Below are 19,805 nucleotides of genomic sequence, written 5' to 3'. Positions count from 1 at the left end.
CTGTCCCCACCAGTTCCTACCCTCATTCCCAGTCCCTTGCCTCCATCTCCAGCCCCATCTCCTCCTGTCGCCCACCGCTGTCGTCCATCCCCATCTCCATTCCCCATCCCCGTTTCCCACCCGGTCCAGCCGCCCTCCCGGGCCGTGCCCGCGATGTCCACCCGTGCCGGCACAGCCAAGTGGCCGGCACCGGGCTGGCTGGAGGCGGCACAGGGCGGAGCCGCCTCGCCAGCTCTCATCCCGGCCTGCCCTTAAGAGGGCGGCGCGGGGGCGCGGGGCCGCGCCACCATGAGCGGCGCGTCGCGGGAGCTGATTGCGCCGCGCGAGGCGGAGGCGCTTGTGTCGCAGGTGAGAACCGGCCACCGGCACCGGGCGTGGCGGCGCGGGGCCCTTCGGCTGCGCCCGCCTCGGCCGTGGTGGGGTCCGTTCGGGAAGAAGAAATCCTACATCACCTAGGCGGCGGGAACTGCGCCGGCGCAGGGGAACCGAACTTGGGATCGCGGGGGACACCGCGGTTAGGGCCGATGACCACGCTCTGACCTCATCTCCCCAGTCATTCGGAGGGCATCACAAGGGGCGTCTGCTGGCCCGACCTTCCTCCGTTCCCAGCGTCTGCAGAGAAGTTCTGCGGGGGCACTACGCACTCGCGCGACGAGCAAGAGAATAATAAGAACAACAACGCAAGAGAATATGTGTGCGTGCCGCTGCACTCCCCTGCGCCGCACGGCTCATCCAAGCCGAAATTTAACGCGGCACAGGGGAAACGATTCCCTCTGAACGCTGGAAGGCGCGAGAGGAGTGCACACCCGAAATGGATTGGCTGTCACTGCTGGGGCCACCCGGTGCTTTTGCCTGTTTCACCCGCAAAAGCCCGGGCTGGGCTTATTGGCCTCTGCGGGCCATCGTATCAATGAGGGGACAACGGTGGCTTTTATATCTTATCGCGGGTAGGACCCAGCGAAAACTGCGGCCGCGGGCGATGCACCCGGTCGGGTACGGCTGTGCCGGTGCTCAGCCGGGATTTAGGGCGGGACACTGCGTGGTTGCAGCCGTGATTGCAAGAGCTGTGAAACCCGTTTCCCCTCCCCCCCGCCCCAAACACGTGTTGTTTTCCTCTGGAGTGAGGGAGTTAATCCCGAGGTTATTAATTACAACCTAAATTCAGGCGGGGATAATCCGGTCAGCCTCTTACGGACTGGTACGGTGCAATGGGGGGGGCATTTACAACCGCCCTTTTTTGGCCCCAGGGCAGCATCGGCCCTGCCGACCTCGGGGGTGCCCGGGGATACGTAGTTTACTGCCCGCGTGCAGGGAGCAGAGCGCTGACAGCTCCATTTTGGAGGGGCACGGGCTGGTTGCTGGCTGAATGGACAGGGGATGCCCTGTGCTTGGCAGCCGGCATGGGGACCCTCCTGCGGCAAGGAAGGGAGCAGAGAGTGCTGGGTGCTGCCGGCTGCCCCGGGACAAACTTGAGGCTTTACGCCGATGGGGTAGGGGGAGGGGGGTGGCCACATCCCCAGGCCCCGCTGACGGCTGCCGCCTCTCCCGCAGTTCCGAGAGAGCTCTCAAGGACACGTGCTCCCCTCGTCGCCCGTCCATGGACGGACTACTTCCTCTTGAAAATGGCTCCGAGGTAAGCTCGGGGGGCGCGGTTGGGGCCGGGACACGTCACTGTGGGGGCGGCGGGCACCGCGCCGAGGTTGCTGCCCGGCACCTGCGACTTTAACAAGCCGGCGAGGCGGGGCAGAGGCGCGCGCCGGTTCGGCCGGCGCGACGTCCGCCTGCGCCCCACGCGGGGCTGAGCGGCCACTCTCTGCTCTCGCAGCTCGCTGGCTTCACCTGCCCAAGTCAGAGGCCATGGATCCGCAAGGTTGAGGGGCGGGGTCCGCCTGTGGCGTGGGAAGCGCCGGCGCGAGCGGAGCCGGGCCGATGGGGTCCTTAAGACCCCGCAGCGCTCCCCTCACCCGCATCGCTCTGCCTCACCTTCGCAGCACATGTGGACGTCCGCAAACGCATGGATGCCGACAACATCGTGGCCTGGGAGGCACCTGAGGTGGGGGTCCCCGGCCAGCAGTGGGTGCTCCCAGCCTGGGATGGGTGTCCCAGCTTGTGCTGCTCCTGCAGGTGATCAGGAAGTACATGGCTGGAGGCATGTGTGGATACGACCGGGAGGGCAGCCCCGTCTGGTACGACATCATTGGGCCGCTGGACCCCAAGGGGCTGCTCTTCTCCGCCTCCAAGCAGGACCTGCTCAAGAACAAGTTCCGTGACTGTGAGCTGCTGCGGCTGGAATGTGAGAAGCAGAGTCAGAAGGTGGGAGCCTGCCTGGCTGTCCCACACATCTGTGTCCCCTCCAAACCCACAAGACCACCCCTTCCTTATCCCATCTGTCACCAGCCCTGATTCCTGCCAGCTCCAGAAGTCCCCACCTGCCCCTGTCCTGCCATCTGCTGTCCCTGCTGCCACCCATGTCCCTGTCCCAGCACTTGCCACCTTCTCCTGCACTGATGCTCCAGGGAAGGGCTGGGCCTGTTGGGTGCAAAGGGAGTGTCACTGGGCTGCCCTGTGCAACAAGGGTGGCAATGACCAGGGACAGCTGGCAGCAGGGCCTTGACAGTGGCTGATGCTTCTTGGTCCATGAACTCATTGTCCCATCTGACCCCTCTGTCCCTGTCCCAGCTGGGCAAGAAAGTAGAGACGGTGCTGATGGTCTATGACTGCGAGGGCCTGGGCTTGAAGCACCTCTGGAAGCCAGCAGTGGAGGCATATGGAGAGGTGAGGCTGGCAGGGATCACAGTGACTACTGAGGTCAGAACTTCATCCCTTGTGTCCCTGGGCTGCGGGGTGACCCAGATAAAAGAGCAGGGCCTCAGTGGAGCTTGGGCAGATGCATGGGGCCTCTGTTTAGGGTCCCCACCTGCCCAAAGCCCATGCAGATGGGGCTACTCCACAGGGTGCTTGGGGCAGAAGGATGTGGATGCAAATCTCTTCCCATCCCACAGCTCCTGGCGATGTTTGAGGAGAATTACCCTGAGTCCTTGAAGCGACTGCTCATCGTGAAGGGTGAGCAAGGTGTGGGCACACAGCTGGGCACGGTGCTGGGATGGCTGCCCTGACATCCAGCTCTGCTCTCTCCTGTGGCCTACAACCTGGTCAAGCACTTCCTGAGCGAGGACACTCGCACAGAAGGTCATGGTGCTTGGATGTGAGTGGGGCTGCGTAACCCTCCCATGTGCCAAGCAACCTCGGGGGTCCCCCTCAGGCCGAGTCCCTGTGTGGGTTGCACCCGCCCTGAGCGCCCCTGTGTCCCGCAGCCAACGTGAAGGAGTCTAGCATCAGTACATCGAGCCCTCGCAGATCGGGCGGAGTACGGGGGCACGCTGACGACCCCGACGGGAACCCCAAGTGCCCCGCAAGGTGAGGAGCGCTCTCCCTCGCGAAGGGAACGTCGTCCGGCTCGGGCCGGCCGTGCCCCGTGCCCGAAGCCGGCCCTTCCCAGATCAACTAACGGAGGGACGTGCCGAAGCGGTACTGACGTGCGGGATCAGTCTGCGCAGCCCTACGAGCACACGGCGGTGGTCAAACAGGGCTCGTCCCACCAGGTGGAGTAACGAGATCCTCGCCCCGGCTGCGTGCTCAGGTGAGGGGGGTCCGCGGCGCTCCGGGGCCGGGGCTCCGAGGCCGGCGGCGCTGAGCCGGCCGCGTCCGGCAGGTGCAGCAGTTCAAGTCGGAAGGGCCGACGTGGCTTCGGGGTTGTACCTGAAGACGAAGGTCGGGGAGCGGCAGCGGGCGGGCGACATGACCGAGGTGTTCCCCAGCCAGCGCTACAACGCGCACATGGTCCGAGGACGGCTCCCTCACGCTCTCCACGCCCGGCCTCTGTGAGTCCCCCTCGCTCCCCAGCCCGCGGCTCAGCCCCCAGCCCCGACCTCCGATTCCGCCCCTCTGATCTCGGCCCGGTCCCGCAGCGACGTGCTGCGCACTTGACAACCCTACAGCTACATCCACGCAAGAAGGTGAGCTACAGCGTGGAGGTGCTGCTGGCCCGACGCCGACGCCGCCTCGGCCCAGCAGCTCCAGCAGCTCCAGCAGCTCCAGCAGCTCGGGACCAAGCCGGCGGAGGCGTCCCGGGGCCACAGCCCGTGATGGCGCGCGCGAGGACGGAAGAAGGGCGGCCGGTGCCCCGCGGCTCAGGAACCCGGGGCCGCGTGCCGGGGCCGTCGGCCCTCTGTGCCTTACGCGGCCCTACCGGGCGGGCGGCTGCGGTCGCCGGCAGTAAAGGAGGACGTTCCACGGCTGCTCGGGCTCCAGCTCCCATCCCGGCCCCGGGTGCCTGCCCTCGCCGCCCCTCTCGGACCGCCTCCCCGGCCCCTTCTCGTCCTTCCTCCTGCCTTCCTTCCCTCTCAGCCCCCAACGGTCCGCACGTTCCCTCTCCATGCTTGCGCCCCACTAGCCGGCGGGGCGGCCACCCACGTGGATAGCTTGAGTCACGATGGCGCCCGGCTTGCCTTCCGCGCCGCCATCTTGGAGCGGGCGTGCGGGGCCTATAAGAAACGGGGGCGGTTCGGTGGGGTGACGTCACCAAGGGGGCGGGCGTCCCAGCTGCGCTTGTTCGTTGCGCTGCCCTGCCGAGCTTGCCGGGCACCGGAGGGGGCAAAGGAACCGGACAAGGCCCAGCACCGGCACCGGGAAGCACCGAGCGTGGGAACCAAGGACTGAAGGCACTCGAACGGACAACGGGCTCTCGTCCGTGGCCCCTCCCTACATGAACGGCTCTCACCAGGCGAGTAGACGGGGGAGAATCAACCTCCTTCGACTGCTGACACGCTCTTTTAATACACCCCCAGGAGCCATTGCCTTTTTGGCTACAAGGCACACTCGGCTGCATGGTCAGTCTCGGTCATCAGCCCAGGACGCCAGCGCCCTCTCAGCAGAGCTCCTCTCCAGCAGCTCATTCCACCCAGCTGTACTGGTGCTGCAATTACTGCTCCCTAGGTTGCAAGACTACACTTGCTTTTGTTAAACCTCATCCCTGTTCTCTGCCCAGCTCTCCAGCCTGTCCAGGTCTCGCTGAATGGCAGCACAGCCTTTAGGCGTGTCAGCCAATCCCTCCCAACTTCGCGTGTCCATCACAAACTTGCTGAGGGTGCGTCACTACTCCCTCTTATCAACGGTCAGCTTGACATGTTGAACCAAGACCGGAACCCAGCACAGACCCTGGGGGACGGCCGCTAGTATACAGGCCTCCAGCCAGACACTCGCACCGCCAACGAACCAACCCTCTGGCACTCTGGCCAGTCAGCCAATTCTCAACCCACTTCACTGTCCACTCATCTATCGCCACACTTCCTCAGCTTTGTTCATAGTGTATCTTATAAGGATGTCATGGGGGACAGTATCAAAAGCCTTACTGAAATCAAGGTAGACTACATCTACCGCCCTTCCCCTGTCCACCCAGCTAGTGACATCTTCATAAAAGGCCACCAGGTTGGTTGAGCACGACCTCCCCTTGGTGAACCCATGCTGAGTACTCCTGATAGCCTCCATATCACCCAGTTGTCTGGAGATGGCATCTAGAACAAGCTGTTCCATCACCTTCCCTGGGACAGAGGTGAGGCTGACTTGCCTATAATTACCCGGGTCTTCCTTCTTGCCCTTTTTGAAGACAGAACTGACTCTGGCCGTCCTCCAGTCTTCAGGCACCTCCCCAGCTGTCCAAAACCTCTGAATACGACATTCAAATGTCCCTTGAACACCTCCAGGTTTGGTGACTCCACCACCTCCCTGGGCAGCCCATTTCACTGCCTGACCACTCCTTCAGAGCAGTAGTGTTTCCTGATGTCCAGCTTGAACCTCCCCAGGCGCAGCTTGAAGCCATTCCTTCCAGTCCTATCACCAGTTACACAACAGAAGAGGCCAACCCTCAGCTCACTGCATCCTCCCTTCCGGTAGTTATAGAGAGCAATGAGGTCTCCCCTGGACCTCCTCTTCTCCAGGCTGAACATTCCCAGCTCCTTCAGCCTCTCCTCATGTATCTGTGCACGCTGTCGGCTCATGTTCAGCCCAGCATCAATCAATACCCCCAGTTCCATTTCCTCCGAACAATCCTCCACCCACTCCATCCCAAGCCTATAGCACCGCCTGGGGTTGTTGTGGCCAAAGTGCAGCACTCGGCATTTGGTCTTGTTGAACCTCATCCCATTGGCTTCAGCCCAGCTCTCCAGCCTGTCCAGATCCCTCTGTAGTGCCTCACTGTCCCCAGGCAGATCCACACTTCCAGCGAATTTGGTGTCATCTGCGAACTTACTGAGGGTGCACTCAATGCCCTCATCCAGGTCATCAATAAAGATACTGAAGAGGACAGGCACCAACACCGACCCCTGGAAAACACCACTCGTCACCGGTCTATAACTGGATTTAACTCCATTCACCACCACTATCTGAGCGAAGCCCTCCAGCTCCTTACCCAGCCAAGAGTGCACAAATCCAAGCCATGGGCTGCCACGTTCTGCAGGAGAATAGCATGGGAGACAGTGTCAAAGGCTTTGCTGAAGTCTAGGTAGATCACATCAACAGCCTTTTGCTTGTCCATCATACAGATCACTAGATCATAGGAGATCAGCTTGGTCAAGCAGGACCGGCCCTTCATTAACCCATGCTGGCTAGTCCTGATCCCACAGCCATCCCGCACATGCTGCATGATCTCCTTCAAGACAATCTGTTCCATAACCTTCCCTGGCACCGAGGTCAGGCTCATAGGCCTGTAGTTCCCCAGGTCCTCCTTACTACCCTCCTTGTAGATGGGAGTCATTTTTGCAAGCCTGCAGTCTGCTGGGACCTCACCAGTCAACAGGGAGCGCTGACAGATGATGGAAAGCAGCTCGGCTCTTACCTCCGCCAGTTCCCTCAGCATTCTCAAGTGAATCTCATCCGGCCCCATGGATTGTGGCAGTGCAGTTGGAGCAGCAGGTCTCTGATTGTGCCCTCCTGAATCGTGGGGGTTTTGTCTGCTCCCCAGCTGAGACCACCAGGTCAGAGAGAGGAGCACCCTGAGGATAACTGGTCTGACCTTTATAGACAGACGTAAAGAAGGCATTCAGATCCTCTGCCTTTTCCTTATCCTCAGTGAACACATTCCCTGCCTCATCCAGTACAGAATGGAGATTCTCCTTCATTGTCCTCTTACTATTGATGTATTTGCAAGACTTTCTTGTTCCTTTTTACACCAGAGGCCATGTTGAATTCCAGCTGGGCTTTTGCCATTCTGATTCTCTCCCTGCACATCTTAACGACTTCTCTGTATTCATTCTCAGTTGCCCATCCCTCCTTCCACAGGCGTAGATTCTCTTTTTCTCCCGGAGCCTCACGAATAGCTCCCTATTCATCCACGCCGCTCTCTTTCCCCGCCGACTCGTTTTGCGGCTCCTGCGCCTTTAAGACTTCCTTCCTGCACAGCCACCAGCCGTCTTGGACCCCTCGACTCTCCCAGCCCGAACCCCAGGGCGCTCCCCCTGCTGGGCTTCTGAACGACTCGAGGTCCGCCCTCCGGAAGCCCCAGGTCGTAGTTTTGCTGCTCCTCCAAGAACCGAGAACTCCATCATTTCACTTTCGCTCTGTCCAAAAAACCCCTTGACCTGCACATCTCCCACCGGACCTTCCCTGCTTGTGAGCAGCAGCTCCAGCGGGGCAGCCCGTCTCTTGGGCTGAGTCACCAGCTGCATCGGGCAGTTGTCCTCCATACACTGCACAGACCGCCCCGGCTGCTTCCGCGCTGTGCTGTGCTCACAGCGTACGTCGGGGAAGTTGAAATCCCCCATGAGGACAAGGCCGTGATGGCGCAGCGTCCACCAGCTGCTCGTACAACAGCTCGTCCGGCTCTTCATCCCGGTTCGGCGGTCTATAGCAAACGCCCACCAGGATGTCAGCCTTGGCAGCCCGTCCCCTGATGCGTCCCCACCAGTTCCTACCCCATCTCCCATCCCTTGCCTCCATCTCTGCCCCATCTCCTCCTGTCCCCACCGCTGCGTCCATCCCCATCTCCATCCCCATCCCCGTTTCCCACCCGGTCCCAGCCGCACTCCGGGCCGTGCCCGCGAGGCCACCCGTGCCGGGCACAGTCCAAGGCCGGCACCGGGCGCTGGAGGCGGCACAGGGCGGAGCCGCCTCGCCCAGCTCCATCCCGGCCGCCCTTAAGAGGCGGCGCCGGGGGCGCGGGGCCGGCACCATGAGCGGCCGCGTCGGGGAGCTGAGCCCGCGGCAGGCGGAGGCGCTGGCGCAGGTGAGACCGGCACCGGCACCGGGGGGGGCGGCGCGGGGCCCTTCGCTGCGCCCGCCTCGGCCGTGGGGTCCGCGGGGTCCCATCACCTGCGGGACCCGGCAGCGCAGGGACGCGGGACACCGGGAGGCCCGATGACACGGCTCTGGTTCTCCCAGCACGGCGAGCATCACAAGGGCTCTGCTGGCCCCCCGTTCCCAGCGCGGAGCTCGGCACACGCAGGTCCCGCAGGACGGTGACACCGCCGGATTTGTGCCGTGCCTCCCTGCCCCGATGCAAGGAGCTGTGAAACCCGTCCCCTCTCACCAGCCCAACACCGTGTTGTTTTCCTCTGGGTGAGGGAGTTAATCCCAGGTTTAATTACACCTAAATTCAGGCGGGGATAATCCGGCCAGCCTCCTAACGGACTGGTACGGTGCATGGGGGGATTTACAGCGCCTGCCCCAGGGCAGCATCCCGGCTCCTGCCGACCTCGGGGCTGCCCCGGGGATACGCGGTGACTGCCCGGTGCAGGGAGCAGAGCGCTGACAGCTCCATTTGGAGGGCACGGGGAGCAGAGAGTGCTGGGTGCTGCCGGCTGCCCCGGGGACAAACTTGAGGCTTTGGGGCCGAGGCCACATCCCCAGCCCCGCTGACGGTGCCGCCTCTCCCCGCAGTTCCGAGAGAGCATCAAGGACGTGCTCCCCTCGCTGCCCTCCCAGGACGACTATTTCCTCTTGAAATGGCTCCGAGGTAAGCCCGGGGCGCGCGGTGGGGCCGGGACACGCCGTGGGGGCTGCGGGCACCGCGCCGAGGTGCTGCCCGCACCTGGACTTTAACAAGCCGGCAGCGGGGCAGAGGGCGGCGGGTTCGGCGGCGACGTCCCGGCTGCGCCCCACGCGGGGCTGAGCTCCACTCTCTGCTCTCGCAGCTCGCGGCTTCGACCTGCCCAAGTCAGAGGCCATGATCCGCAAGGTGAGGGGGTCCCTGTGCGTGGGGAGCCCGGCCGAGGGACCGGCCGAGGGGTCCTTAAGACCCCGCCGCGTGCCCTCACCCGGCTCGTTCTGCCTCACCTTCGCAGCACGTGGACGTCCGCAAACGCATGGATGCCGACAACATCGTGGCCTGGGAGGCACCTGAGGTGGGGGTCCCCGGCCAGCAGTGGGTGCTCCCAGCATGAGATGGGTGTCCCAGCTTGTGCTGCTCCTGCAGGTGATCAGGAAATACATGCCCGGAGGCATGTGTGGATACGACCGGGAGGGCAGCCCCGTCTGGTACAACATTGTCGGGCCGATGGATCCCAAGGGGCTGCTCTTCTCCGCCTCCAAGCAGGACCTGATGAAGAACATGTTCCGTGATTGTGAGCTGCTGCGGCTGAAATGTGAGAAGCAGAGCCAGAAGGTGGGAGCCTGCCTGGCTGTCCCCACGTATCGTTGTCCTCTCCAAACCCACAAGATCACCCCTTCCACCCTCAGCAAGTTTGCTGATAATACACAGTTGGGAGGATGTGCTGACACACATTAAGGCTGTGCTGCCATTCAGAGACCTGGCGAGCTGGGCAGTAAGAAACCAGATGAGGTTTAACAAAAGCAGGTGTAGAGTCCTGCATGTAGGGAGGAAGTATTGCACACACCAGGACAGGTTAGGGGATGAACTGCTGGAGAAGAGCTCTGCAGAGAGGGACCTGGGTGTCCTGTTGGACGACAGGTTGACCATGAGCCAGCAGTGTGTCCTCATGGCCAAAAACGCCAGTGGCATTCTGGGGATGTATTGCTGGAATAATACAAGTGCACAGTTGTAATTACAGAGTAAATAGCCAGAGGGTATCTAAGAAAAGACTCACCAGTGCTGAGGCTTTCAGTTGAGATGGATGCTTGACAATGATAAGGCTCACCACAAGAACTCCAGAAAGAGATGCTGCCCTAGTGGTCGTCAGCACTTAAATGGGATCTAGGAGAGGTAGAGTCAAGCTCCACCCCTTCCAGGAGCAGAGCTGCATTTACCTTCACCTGTGCTCCTGCAGCTGACTCATCTCTTGCCTCAGATGGTCAATCAGAGGTTCGGGCTCTGATCAACAGTTTCACTTACAGGGGTGCATTAAAAAGAGTGTGGCCAGCAGGTTGAGGGGGGTGATCCTCCCCCTTTACTCTGCCCTGGTAAGGCCTCACCTGGAGTGTTGTGTCCAATTCTGGTCTCCTCAGTACCAAAAAGACACGGATCTCTTGGAAAGAGTCTGATGGATGGCAAGGCCAGACTCTTTTCAGCAGTGTGTAGGGACAGGACAAGGGGAAACACACAGAAACTGGAGCATAGGAAGTTCTGCACGAATGTGGGCAAGAACTTCTTTACACTGAGGGTGATGGAGCACTGGGACAGGCTGCACAGGGAGGTGGTGGAGTCTCCTACTCTGGAGATATTCAAGGTCCACCTGGATGCCGAGCTGAGTGACCTGGTGTAGGGAACCTGCTTTGGCAGGGGTTGGACTCGATGATCTCTGGAGGTCCCTTCCAACCCCTACCAATCTGTGATTCCCGATCCCATCTGTCACCAGCCCTGATTCCTGCCAGCTCCAGAAGTCCCCACCTGCCCCTGTCCTGCCATCCACTGTCCCTGCTGCCACCCATGTCCCTGTCCCAGCACTTGCCAATTTCTCCTGCACTGATGCTCCGGGGGCATAGGGAGTATTGCTGGGCTGCCCTGTGCAGCAAGGGTGGCAATGACCAGGGACAGCTGGCAGCAGGGACTTGGCAGTGGCTGATGCTTCTTGATCCATGAACTCATCATCTCACCTGACCCCTCTGTCCCTGTCCCAGCTGGGCAAGAAAGTAGAGACGGTGCTGCTGGTCTGTGACTGTGAAGGCCTGGGCTTGAAGCACCTCTGGAAGCCAATGGTGGAACTAAATGGAGAGGTGAGGCTGGCAGGGATCACAGTGGCTACTGAGGTCAGAACTTCATCCCTTGTGACCCTGGGCTGCTGGGTGACCCAGGGACTGGCTGTGACTCGGGTCCCAGGGGCTGATGGAAGAGCAGGGCCTCAGTGAAGCTTGGGCAGATGCATGGGGCCTCTGTTTAGGGTCCCCACCAGCCCAAAGCCCATGCAGATGGGGCTGCCCCAGTGGGTGCTTGAGGCAGGAGGATGTGGATGCAAATCTCTGTCCATCTTGCAGCTTATGCAGATGTTTGAGGAGAATTTCCCTGAGTCCTTGAAGGGCATGATTGTCATAAAGGGTGAGCAAGGTGTGGGCACACAGCTGGGCACGGTGCTGGGATGGCTGCCCTGACATCCAGCTCTGCTCACCAGCTCCCAAGATCTTCCCTGTGGCCTACAACCTGGTCAAGCACTTCCTGAGCGAGGACACTCGCAAGAAGGTCATGGTGCTTGGATGTGAGTGGGGCTGCGGTAACCCTCACCATGTGCATGCAACCTCGGGGGTCCCCCCCTCAGGCCGAGGTCCCTGTGTGGGTTGCAGCCCCCCTGAGCGCCCCTGTGTCCCGCAGCCAACTGGAAGGAGGTGCTGCAGCAGTACATCGAGCCCTCGCAGATCCCGGCGGAGTACGGGGGCACGCTGACGGACCCCGACGGGAACCCCAAGTGCCCCAGCAAGGTGAGGAGCGGCTCTTCCCTCGCGAAGGGAACGCTCGGCCTCGGGCCGGCCGTGCCCCGTGCCCGAAGCCGGCCCTTCCCAGATCAACTACGGAGGGGACGTGCCGAAGCGGTACTACGTGCGGGATCAGCTGGCGCAGCCCTACGAGCACACGGCGGTGGTCAACAGGGGCTCGTCCCACCAGGTGGAGTACGAGATCCTCGCCCCCGGCTGCGTGCTCAGGTGAGGGGGGTCCGCGGCGCTCCGGGGGCCGGGGCTCCGGAGGCCGGCGGCGCTGAGCCCGGCCGCGTCCGGCAGGTGGCAGTTCAAGTCGGAAGGGGCCGACGTGGGCTTCGGGGTGTACCTGAAGACGAAGGTCGGGGAGCGGCAGCGGGCGGGCGACATGACCGAGGTGTTCCCCAGCCAGCGCTACAACGCGCACATGGTGCCCGAGGACGGCTCCCTCACCTGCTCCACGCCCGGCATCTGTGAGTGCCCCCTCGCCCCCAGCCCCGCGGCTCGGCCCCCAGCCCCGACCCTCCGATTCCGCCCCTCTGATCTCGGCCCGGTCCCGCAGACGTGCTGCGCTTCGACAACACCTACAGCTACATCCACGCCAAGAAGGTGAGCTACAGCGTGGAGGTGCTGCTGCCCGACGCCGACGCCGCCTCGGCCCAGCAGCTCCAGCAGCTCCAGCAGCTCCAGCAGCTCGGGGACAAGCCGGGCGAGGCGTCCCCGGGCCACAGCCCGTGATGGCGGCGCCGAGGACGGAAGAAGGGCGGCCGGTGCCCCGCGGCTCAGGGACCCGGGGCGCCGTGCCCGGGGCCGTCGGCCCCTCTGTGCCTTACGCGGCCCCTACCGGCGGGGCCGGCTGCGGTCGCGGCAGTAAAGGGACGGACGGTGCCACGGCTGCTCGTGCTTTTTGTCTCCAAAAGGGAAACGGATACTTGCCCAGGAGCTGGCAGGACTGGTAGAGAGAGCTTTAAACTAGATAGGAAGGGGGAAGGGGATAAAGCCAGGCCTGCTAGAGATCGGCCTGGGGAAGTGGTATTGGGACTAGGAGAAAGACGAGGGGCTCAGCTGAGGTGCGTCTACACTAATGCACGCAGCATGGGCAACAAGCAAGAAGAGTTGGAAGCCATAGTGCAGCAGGCAAACTATGACCTAATTGCCATAACAGAAACATGGTGGGATTGCTCCCATGACTGGAGCACTGCAATGGATGGCTACAAACTCTTCAGGAAGGATAGGCAAGGAAGGAGGGGTGGTGGTGTGGCTCTCTACGTTAGGGAATTCTTTTATGCTACCGAGATTGTTACTGGGGATGATAACATTGAATCCCTATGGGTAAAGATCAGAGGAAGGGCTGACAAGGCAGACATCCTGGTGGGCGTCTGTTATAGACCGCCAAACCAGGATGAAGAGACAGATGAGGTATTCTACAAGCAGCTGGCACGAGCTGCACGGTTGTCAGCCCTTGTCCTTATTGGGGACTTCATCTTCCCTGTCATATGCTGGGAGTATAGCACGGCACAGAAGAAGCACTCTAGGAGGTTTCTGGAGTGCATAGAGGATGCCTTCGTGATGCAGCTGGTCAGAGAACCCACAAGAGGAAATGCCCCGCTAGACCTGCTGTTTGCAAACAGGGAATGTCTGGTGGGAGATGTGGAGGCTGGGGGCTGCCTTGGACAGAGTGACCATGAAATGATAAATTTCTCAATTCATGGTGAAACTTGGAGGGGGAATAGTAAAACTGCTACCTTGGACTTCCGGAGGGCGGACTTTGAATTGTTCAAGAGACTAGTAGGGGCAGTCCCCTGGCATTCAGTCTTAGCAAACAAAGGGGTCCAAGAGAGCTGGTTGCTATTCAAGAAGGAAGTCTTAAGGGCGCAGGAGCAGGCAGTCCCCCTGAGCCGCAAAATGAGCCGGTGGGGAAGAAGACCGGCGTGGATGAATAGGGAACTGTTCTTAAGGTTGCAGGAGAAGAAGAGAATCTACCACCTGTGGAAGGAGGGAAGAGCAACTCAGAATGACTACAAAGAGGCTGTTAAGATGTGTAGAGGGAAAATCAGAGAGGCAAAAGCCCAGTTTGAATCTAAGCTGGCCGCTGGGGTAAAAACAAACAAGAAACCCTTTTACAAGTACATCAGCTGTAAGAGGAGGACAAAGGGGAATCTCCATTCTTTACTGGACGAAGCTGGGAATGTGATTACAGACGATAAGGAAAAGGCAGATGTTCTGAATGCCTTCTTTACGTCTGTCTTTAAAAGTCGTCTCGGTCATTCCCAGGGCTCCCCACGCTCTGACCTGGTAGTCTCGGCTGGGGAGCAGACTGAACCCCCTGTGATTCTTGAAGAAGCAGTCAGGGAATTACTACTCCAACTGGACTGTCACAAGTCCATGGGTCCGGATGAGATTCACCTGAGTGTGCTGAAGGAACTGGCGGAGGTGATCGCTGAGCCGCTTTCCATTATCTTTCCGAGCTCCCTGTTACCGGGTGAGGTCCCAGAAGACTGGAGGCTTGCCAACGTGACTCCCATTTCCAAGCAAGGTTGTCAGGAGGATCCGGGCAACTCCAGGCCTGTTAGCCTGACCTCGGTGCCAGGGAAGGGAATGGAACGAATTGTCTTGAGGGAGATGACAGATGCGGCAGGTGTGGGATGAGCAGGAGATCAGACCTAGCCAGCATGGGTTCGTGAAGGGCAGCTCCTGCTTGACCAATCTGATCTCCTTCTACGATCCTGTGACCCATCTGATGGATGAAGGAAAGAAAGAAAGGCTGTTGATGTGCTCTACTTGGACTTCAGCAAAGCCTTCACAACTGTCTCCCATGCTATTCTCCTACAAAAGCTGGCAGCCCGTGGCTTGGATGAGTACACTCTCGGCTGGGTAAGGAGCTGGCTGGAGGGCCGGGCCCAGAGAGTGGTGGTAAATGGAGTTAAATGCAGTTGGAGACCGGTGACGAGTGGTGTTCCCCAGGGGTCGGTGCTGGGGCCTGTCCTCTTCAACATCTTTATTGATGACTTGGATGAGGGCATTGAGTGCACCCTCAGTAAGTTCACGGATGACACCAAATTGGCTGGAAGTGTCGATCTGCCTGAGGGTAGCAAGGCCCTTCAGAGGGATCTGGACAGGCTGGAGAGCTGGGCTGAAGCCAATGGGATGAGGTTCAACAAGACCAAATGCCGGGTTCTGCACTTTGGCCACAACAACCCCAGGCAGCTCTACAGGCTTGGGGCAGAGTGGGTACAGGACAGTGATGAGGAAACAGACCTGGGGGTACTGATTGATGCTCGGCTCAACATGAGCCCACAGTGTGCCCAGGTGGCCAAGAAGGCCAACGGCATCATGGATTGCATCAAAAACAGTGTTACTAGCAGGAACAGGGAGGTAATTGTCCCCCTGTACTTGGCATTGGTGCGGCCGCACCTTGAGTACTGTGTTCAGTTTTGGGCCCCTCACTGCAAGAAAGACATTGCGGCCCTGGAACGTGTTCAGAGGAGGGCAACAAAGCTGGTGAGGGGTCTGGAGCACAGGGCTTATGAGGAGCGGCTGAGGGAGCTGGGATTGTGCAGCCTGGAGAAGAGGAGGCTCAGGGGAGACCTTATAGCTCTCTATAACTTCCTGAAGGGAGGTTGTAGTGAGCTGGGGGTTGGCCTCTTGTGTAATCAGTGATAGAACTAGAGGGAATGGTTTTAAGCTGCGTCAGGGGAGATTCAGGCTGGACATTAGGAAGTATTACTTCTCGGAAAGAGTAGTCAGGCATTGGAATGCACTGCCCAGGGAGGGGGTGGAGTCACCGACCATGGGAGTGTTCAAGAAACGCTTGGATGTGGCACTGAGGAATATGATTTAGGCAGGAAGTATTGGTGGTGGTTGGACTAGATGATCTTCTAGGTCTTTTCCAACCTTGATCATTCTGTGATTCTGTGATTCTGTGCTCCCACCCCATCGCCGGCCCCGGTTCCTGCCCTCGCCGCCCCTCTCGGCCGCCTCCCCCGGCCCCTTCTCCGCTCCTTCCTTCCTTCCTTCCCCTCCCGTCGCTGCGGCCCCACAGCCCGGCGGGGCGGCCCACCCACGTGGCGCTCGGGTCACGTGGCGCCCGGCTTTGCCTCCCGCGCCGCCATCTTGGAGCCGGGCGATGGGCGGGGCCTGAAGGAGGGGGCGGGGTCTGGAGTGATGACGTCACAGGGGGCGGGGCGTCCAGCTGGCGCCGGCGGGTTCGCGCCATGGGGGCGGAGGATCCCGACCTGTACCGGGACACGTGGGTCCGTTACCTGGGTGAGCTCCGGCACCGGGCGGCGCTCAGCGGGTCGGGGCGGGGATCCCGGTACCGGCCGTGACGCGGGCACTGAGCGGCACTGAGCACCGGCACCGCCGCCCGCACTCGGTACCGGCGCCGGGCATCGGCTCTGACCGTCCCCGAGCTCCGGGTCTGTCCGTCCCCGCGTTCCCGTCCCCATACTCCCCGTGTGCCGCCTCCTCCCGCTGTTCGCAGCTTTACCCCCCGCTGTCCCATCTCCGTGTCCGCGGTGACTCTGTGTCCTCTGTGTTGCTGACCCCCCCTCCCCGCCTCTCGGTGCCCCCAGGTTACGCCAACGAGGTGGGCGAGTCCTTCCGCTCCGTCGTGCCGGTCGCCGCCGTGTGGGCCAGCTATGGGGTGGCCACAGCCTACGTGACGGCCGATGCCATTGACAAGGGCAGAAGAGCCGCAGAGGTGAGCGTGTCCCCCCCCCGCGTATTGCCCCACATCCTCCCGTGCCCCCATCCCACACTGCGCTCTGCCCCCCCAGGCCCACGCTCAGGACCCCAACAGGGCACAGCGGGTGGGGGTGGCCGTGGCGGACACCTTCGTGTGGCAGAGCCTGGCTTCGGTGGCCATTCCGGGCTTCACCATCAACCGTCTGTGTGCTGCCTCCCTGGCCCTGATGGGCTCCTTCACCCGCTGGCCTCTGCCCGTCCGAAAGTGGGCCACCACTGCGCTGGGGCTGGCTGCCATCCCTGTCATCATCACCCCCATTGACAGGTGAGCGCCATGGGGACGGCTGGGGGAAGTCACTGTGGTCCCCCCCTGCAGTCCAGGGGTGAGCTGGGGACACATCCCTGCAATGGGGATGGAAGAGCCTATGGGGATTAGCAGGCACCGGGGATTACTGGGGCGACACTGGGGACAGCAGGAGGGTGGATGGGCCGCATTGTGGAGGGACCATGAGGTGACAGTGAGGGGCCTGTCACCCCTCTGCAGGTCTGTGGATTTCCTGATGGACTCCAGCATCCGTAAGCTGTACGGCACTGATGAACCTCCATCTGCACCCTGAGCCACACAGAGCTGGGCGGGGAAACCGAGGCACACTGCTGGCTATGGGGCACTGCACCCGTTGCACTGTGAACCCACACTCAGGTTATGGCCTTGAAGTGGCTGCACACACCCTGCACTTGGTCCTAATAAATTATTTCAAACGTTACCTGCTGTGGGTGGTGTTTGGGGGTGCCAGGAGGGGACACATCAACAGCTCCCCAGTGGGGACACCAGGCTGTGCAGCGTGTCCTGCCCCAGTGCTCCATACCACCCCCAAGAGGAATTGGGGGTGAGGGGGGAAAACCCCAGAACTCACATATTTAAAGAAAAGTGACCTTTTATTGCAGAGCACATCTCACATTGCTCCCAGCTCCAGGCTGTGGTATTCTGTCCCACTCTCCCCACTTCTCTCCACCTCCTTGGGGACCAGAGCCCCCACCACAGCCTGCAGCTCAGCCTGGAAGGGGCACTGCCTCCTCGGGGGTCGCCGGACACGCCGTGTCCCCTGCAGTCTCCACGCAGCCAGGCCCAACCCCAGCACACTGCCCACCATGATGGCCACCACCACAGCACTGCCCACCAGGGCCAGCCCAGCCAGCAGCAGCTTCTTCACCGTACGGCACGGAGCTGTGGGACAACATGGGGTTGGGTCAGGGGGAGCTCAGATCCCATACAAGTTGGTCTGCTTGGGTGATGGGGAGAAACTGAGGGTTGTCTGCTCACCTTCAAACCACGGCTCCAGCTCCCGCACCAGCAGTGGGCCCGCTGTCTCCCAGTGGAGCATCCCTTCTCCTGGGAACTCTGTGGGGATGCACACACCCTACAGCTCCTCTGGGGCTTCTGCAGCCCCCCCTGCCCAGCACAGCCCCCCCAGGGGTGTACCTGGCTGCTCCACAAGCCCAGTGTCACGGGGGGGACACCGAGTGTCACAGCAGTCACATAGGGAGCTCCAGGAGGGGTCCTCTGCGTTCTGCCACCTGGGAGGGAAGGACAGAGCTGGGGGGGTTGGTCTGTGGATCCCCAACTTCCACCCCAAGATACATGGCACTATGTCCATGGATGGAGATCCCTTTGGGTCTCAACTCCTCCCAGAGGGGTCCTTTGGTTGAGCTCACCTGGCCATGGTGTCATTGTAGAAGCAGGACATGGGGCTGTGCCTCCTGGCACCCCACGCTGACAGCAGGCAGTGCACATAAACCTGCCAAAACAGCAGCCATTCTCATTGCCACCTCCATGTCCTCCCCTGGGGCTCTGACCACCCCACTGGTGAGAGTGGCACAATGCCCAGATATGGGCAACTCACTGGGGAGGTCTGTGTCTCCACCACAACCTCACCTCCTCCTCAGGCTCAGCCTCCAGCACAGGGGCCAGGATGGAGATGTGGAGGACAGACATCCCTCTCTGCTGCTGGATGGACACACTGCCCAGCCCTGAGCCATGCAGACACCTGAGGAGACCCAAGGACAAGTTGGGGACGTTCCCAGGCTGACCCCAGGACCTCCCTCCCCACCACTGACCCTTGGCTGTTCACCACCATGTAGATCTTCCTGGGGTGAGCCTGCTGCCCTGATCCCATCCCGTAGCACTGCTCCACTGAGATCCTGGGGGACACATTGGGGCTGGCATCCACCCTGACCTCCAGGTGCAGCACAGCACCATGGCTGAGCACCAATGGCCTCTTCGTGGCACCGGGGTCCCCTGAAGGAGAAGGGAAGGAAGGCTCAGGACAGCATCCTGCTGCAGATGGGACATAACACATGGCTCAGAGCACCAACCATTGGGGTCTTTGGCTCCAGCACTCCCCAGGTTATGGAGCCTCCATGTGAGAGAGCTCATCCCCTGCTGGATGGCTGCTGGGGTCCTGGCAGGCTCCATCTTCTGGTCTCATCCCCTCCAAGATCAGCACTTAACACAACACAGAACACTCACCATCCAGCAGCCTTAAGGTGAAGTTCACAGTGGGCTCCTCGGAGCAGGGCTGAGATGGGGTGGCAGCAGCAGGCGCCGGGGCCACAGTGTGTAACCCCACATCCAGGGACATCCTCAGAGCAACTGTTGTGTGACTGGAGGATGCTGGAGCAGCTGGAGTCACGGTGGTCTCTGCAACAAGGTGAGAGTTTGCCTGGCAGGACTGGGCTTGGTGTGGCTGTGCCAAAGCTACACCAGGGACACCCAACAACTCAGGTATCCCTGGAGCTCATGGAGAGGAGGTAGCTTAGGGGGCACACAGAGCCCCTCTCTACCAGGAGGACGTTGGGAACCAGCAGCAGGTCACTCGATCACTCACTCCACCATTCAACCAGCCCTACTCACCTACCACCCCCAGCACAACCCTACACAGCAGCAGCCAGAACAGCCTCATCCTCAGAGAGCAGCAGCACAGCCCCAGCCCTGCAGGCCTTTAAGTACCAGGTGGCTGCAAACTGCCCTCACCTGGTGCTGCTTGCTTTTTGGTTTGGATTGGGTTTTGTTTTGGAGTGGGGGGAGGAAAGGGAAAGGGGTTTGCTTGATGTTCTCTGTGTTGTCACACAGTCCCAACCCCTCCATTTAGTTTTGATCCCACTGTGTCCTTCTGGACCTGCACATGGTCTGGTGTCAACACCTCACCCTGGTGTTAGTGGTTTGGCCCCACAGTCTGTCCTAGTGGTCCTATGGATGCTATTTGTCC

General features: G+C 60.9%; 3 protein-coding genes and 1 pseudogene across 4 annotated transcripts; 3 read left to right on the top strand and 1 right to left on the bottom strand.

Annotated features, from left to right (window-relative positions):
* The first annotated feature begins 811 nt into the window (after positions 1-811).
* On the top strand, positions 812-4,102 carry LOC107321108 (annotated as a pseudogene).
* Positions 4,103-8,146: 4,044 nt separating this feature from the next.
* Positions 8,147-12,741, top strand: LOC107321477 (SEC14-like protein 2). Of its 2 annotated transcripts, none has more exons than XM_015878419.2 (12): positions 8,147-8,278; positions 8,932-9,007; positions 9,186-9,229; positions 9,336-9,395; positions 9,467-9,655; positions 11,068-11,163; positions 11,422-11,482; positions 11,556-11,639; positions 11,753-11,859; positions 11,942-12,081; positions 12,157-12,326; positions 12,416-12,741. In XM_015878419.2, exons 1-12 carry the CDS (start codon positions 8,225-8,227, stop codon positions 12,589-12,591), a joined length of 1,257 nt encoding a protein of 418 aa, XP_015733905.1. In that variant the 5' UTR covers positions 8,147-8,224; the 3' UTR covers positions 12,592-12,741. The 2 variants fall into 2 exon arrangements, with proteins under 2 accessions (XP_015733905.1, XP_015733906.1); XM_015878420.2 differs by lacking the exon at positions 8,147-8,278 and adding an exon at positions 8,390-8,610.
* A 3,125-nt stretch (positions 12,742-15,866) lies between these two features.
* MTFP1 (mitochondrial fission process 1) lies at positions 15,867-17,303 on the top strand. Its single transcript, XM_032447880.1, has 4 exons — positions 15,867-16,119; positions 16,428-16,555; positions 16,632-16,864; positions 17,084-17,303. Exons 1-4 carry the CDS (start codon positions 16,068-16,070, stop codon positions 17,154-17,156), a joined length of 486 nt encoding a protein of 161 aa, XP_032303771.1. The 5' UTR covers positions 15,867-16,067; the 3' UTR covers positions 17,157-17,303.
* On the bottom strand, positions 17,297-19,533 carry LOC107321479. The gene is made up of 8 exons (XM_015878421.2): positions 19,451-19,533; positions 19,067-19,237; positions 18,655-18,835; positions 18,473-18,584; positions 18,253-18,335; positions 18,020-18,114; positions 17,861-17,938; positions 17,297-17,764 (listed from the first exon to the last, which is right to left on the bottom strand). Exons 1-8 carry the CDS (start codon positions 19,497-19,499, stop codon positions 17,493-17,495), a joined length of 1,041 nt encoding a protein of 346 aa, XP_015733907.1. The 5' UTR covers positions 19,500-19,533; the 3' UTR covers positions 17,297-17,492.
* Positions 19,534-19,805: the final 272 nt, after the last annotated feature.

This window comes from Coturnix japonica, chromosome 15 (assembly GCF_001577835.2).
Source record: "Coturnix japonica isolate 7356 chromosome 15, Coturnix japonica 2.1, whole genome shotgun sequence".
NCBI lineage: Eukaryota > Metazoa > Chordata > Aves > Galliformes > Phasianidae > Coturnix > Coturnix japonica.
This window is presented reverse-complemented; position numbering and strand designations above follow the sequence as displayed.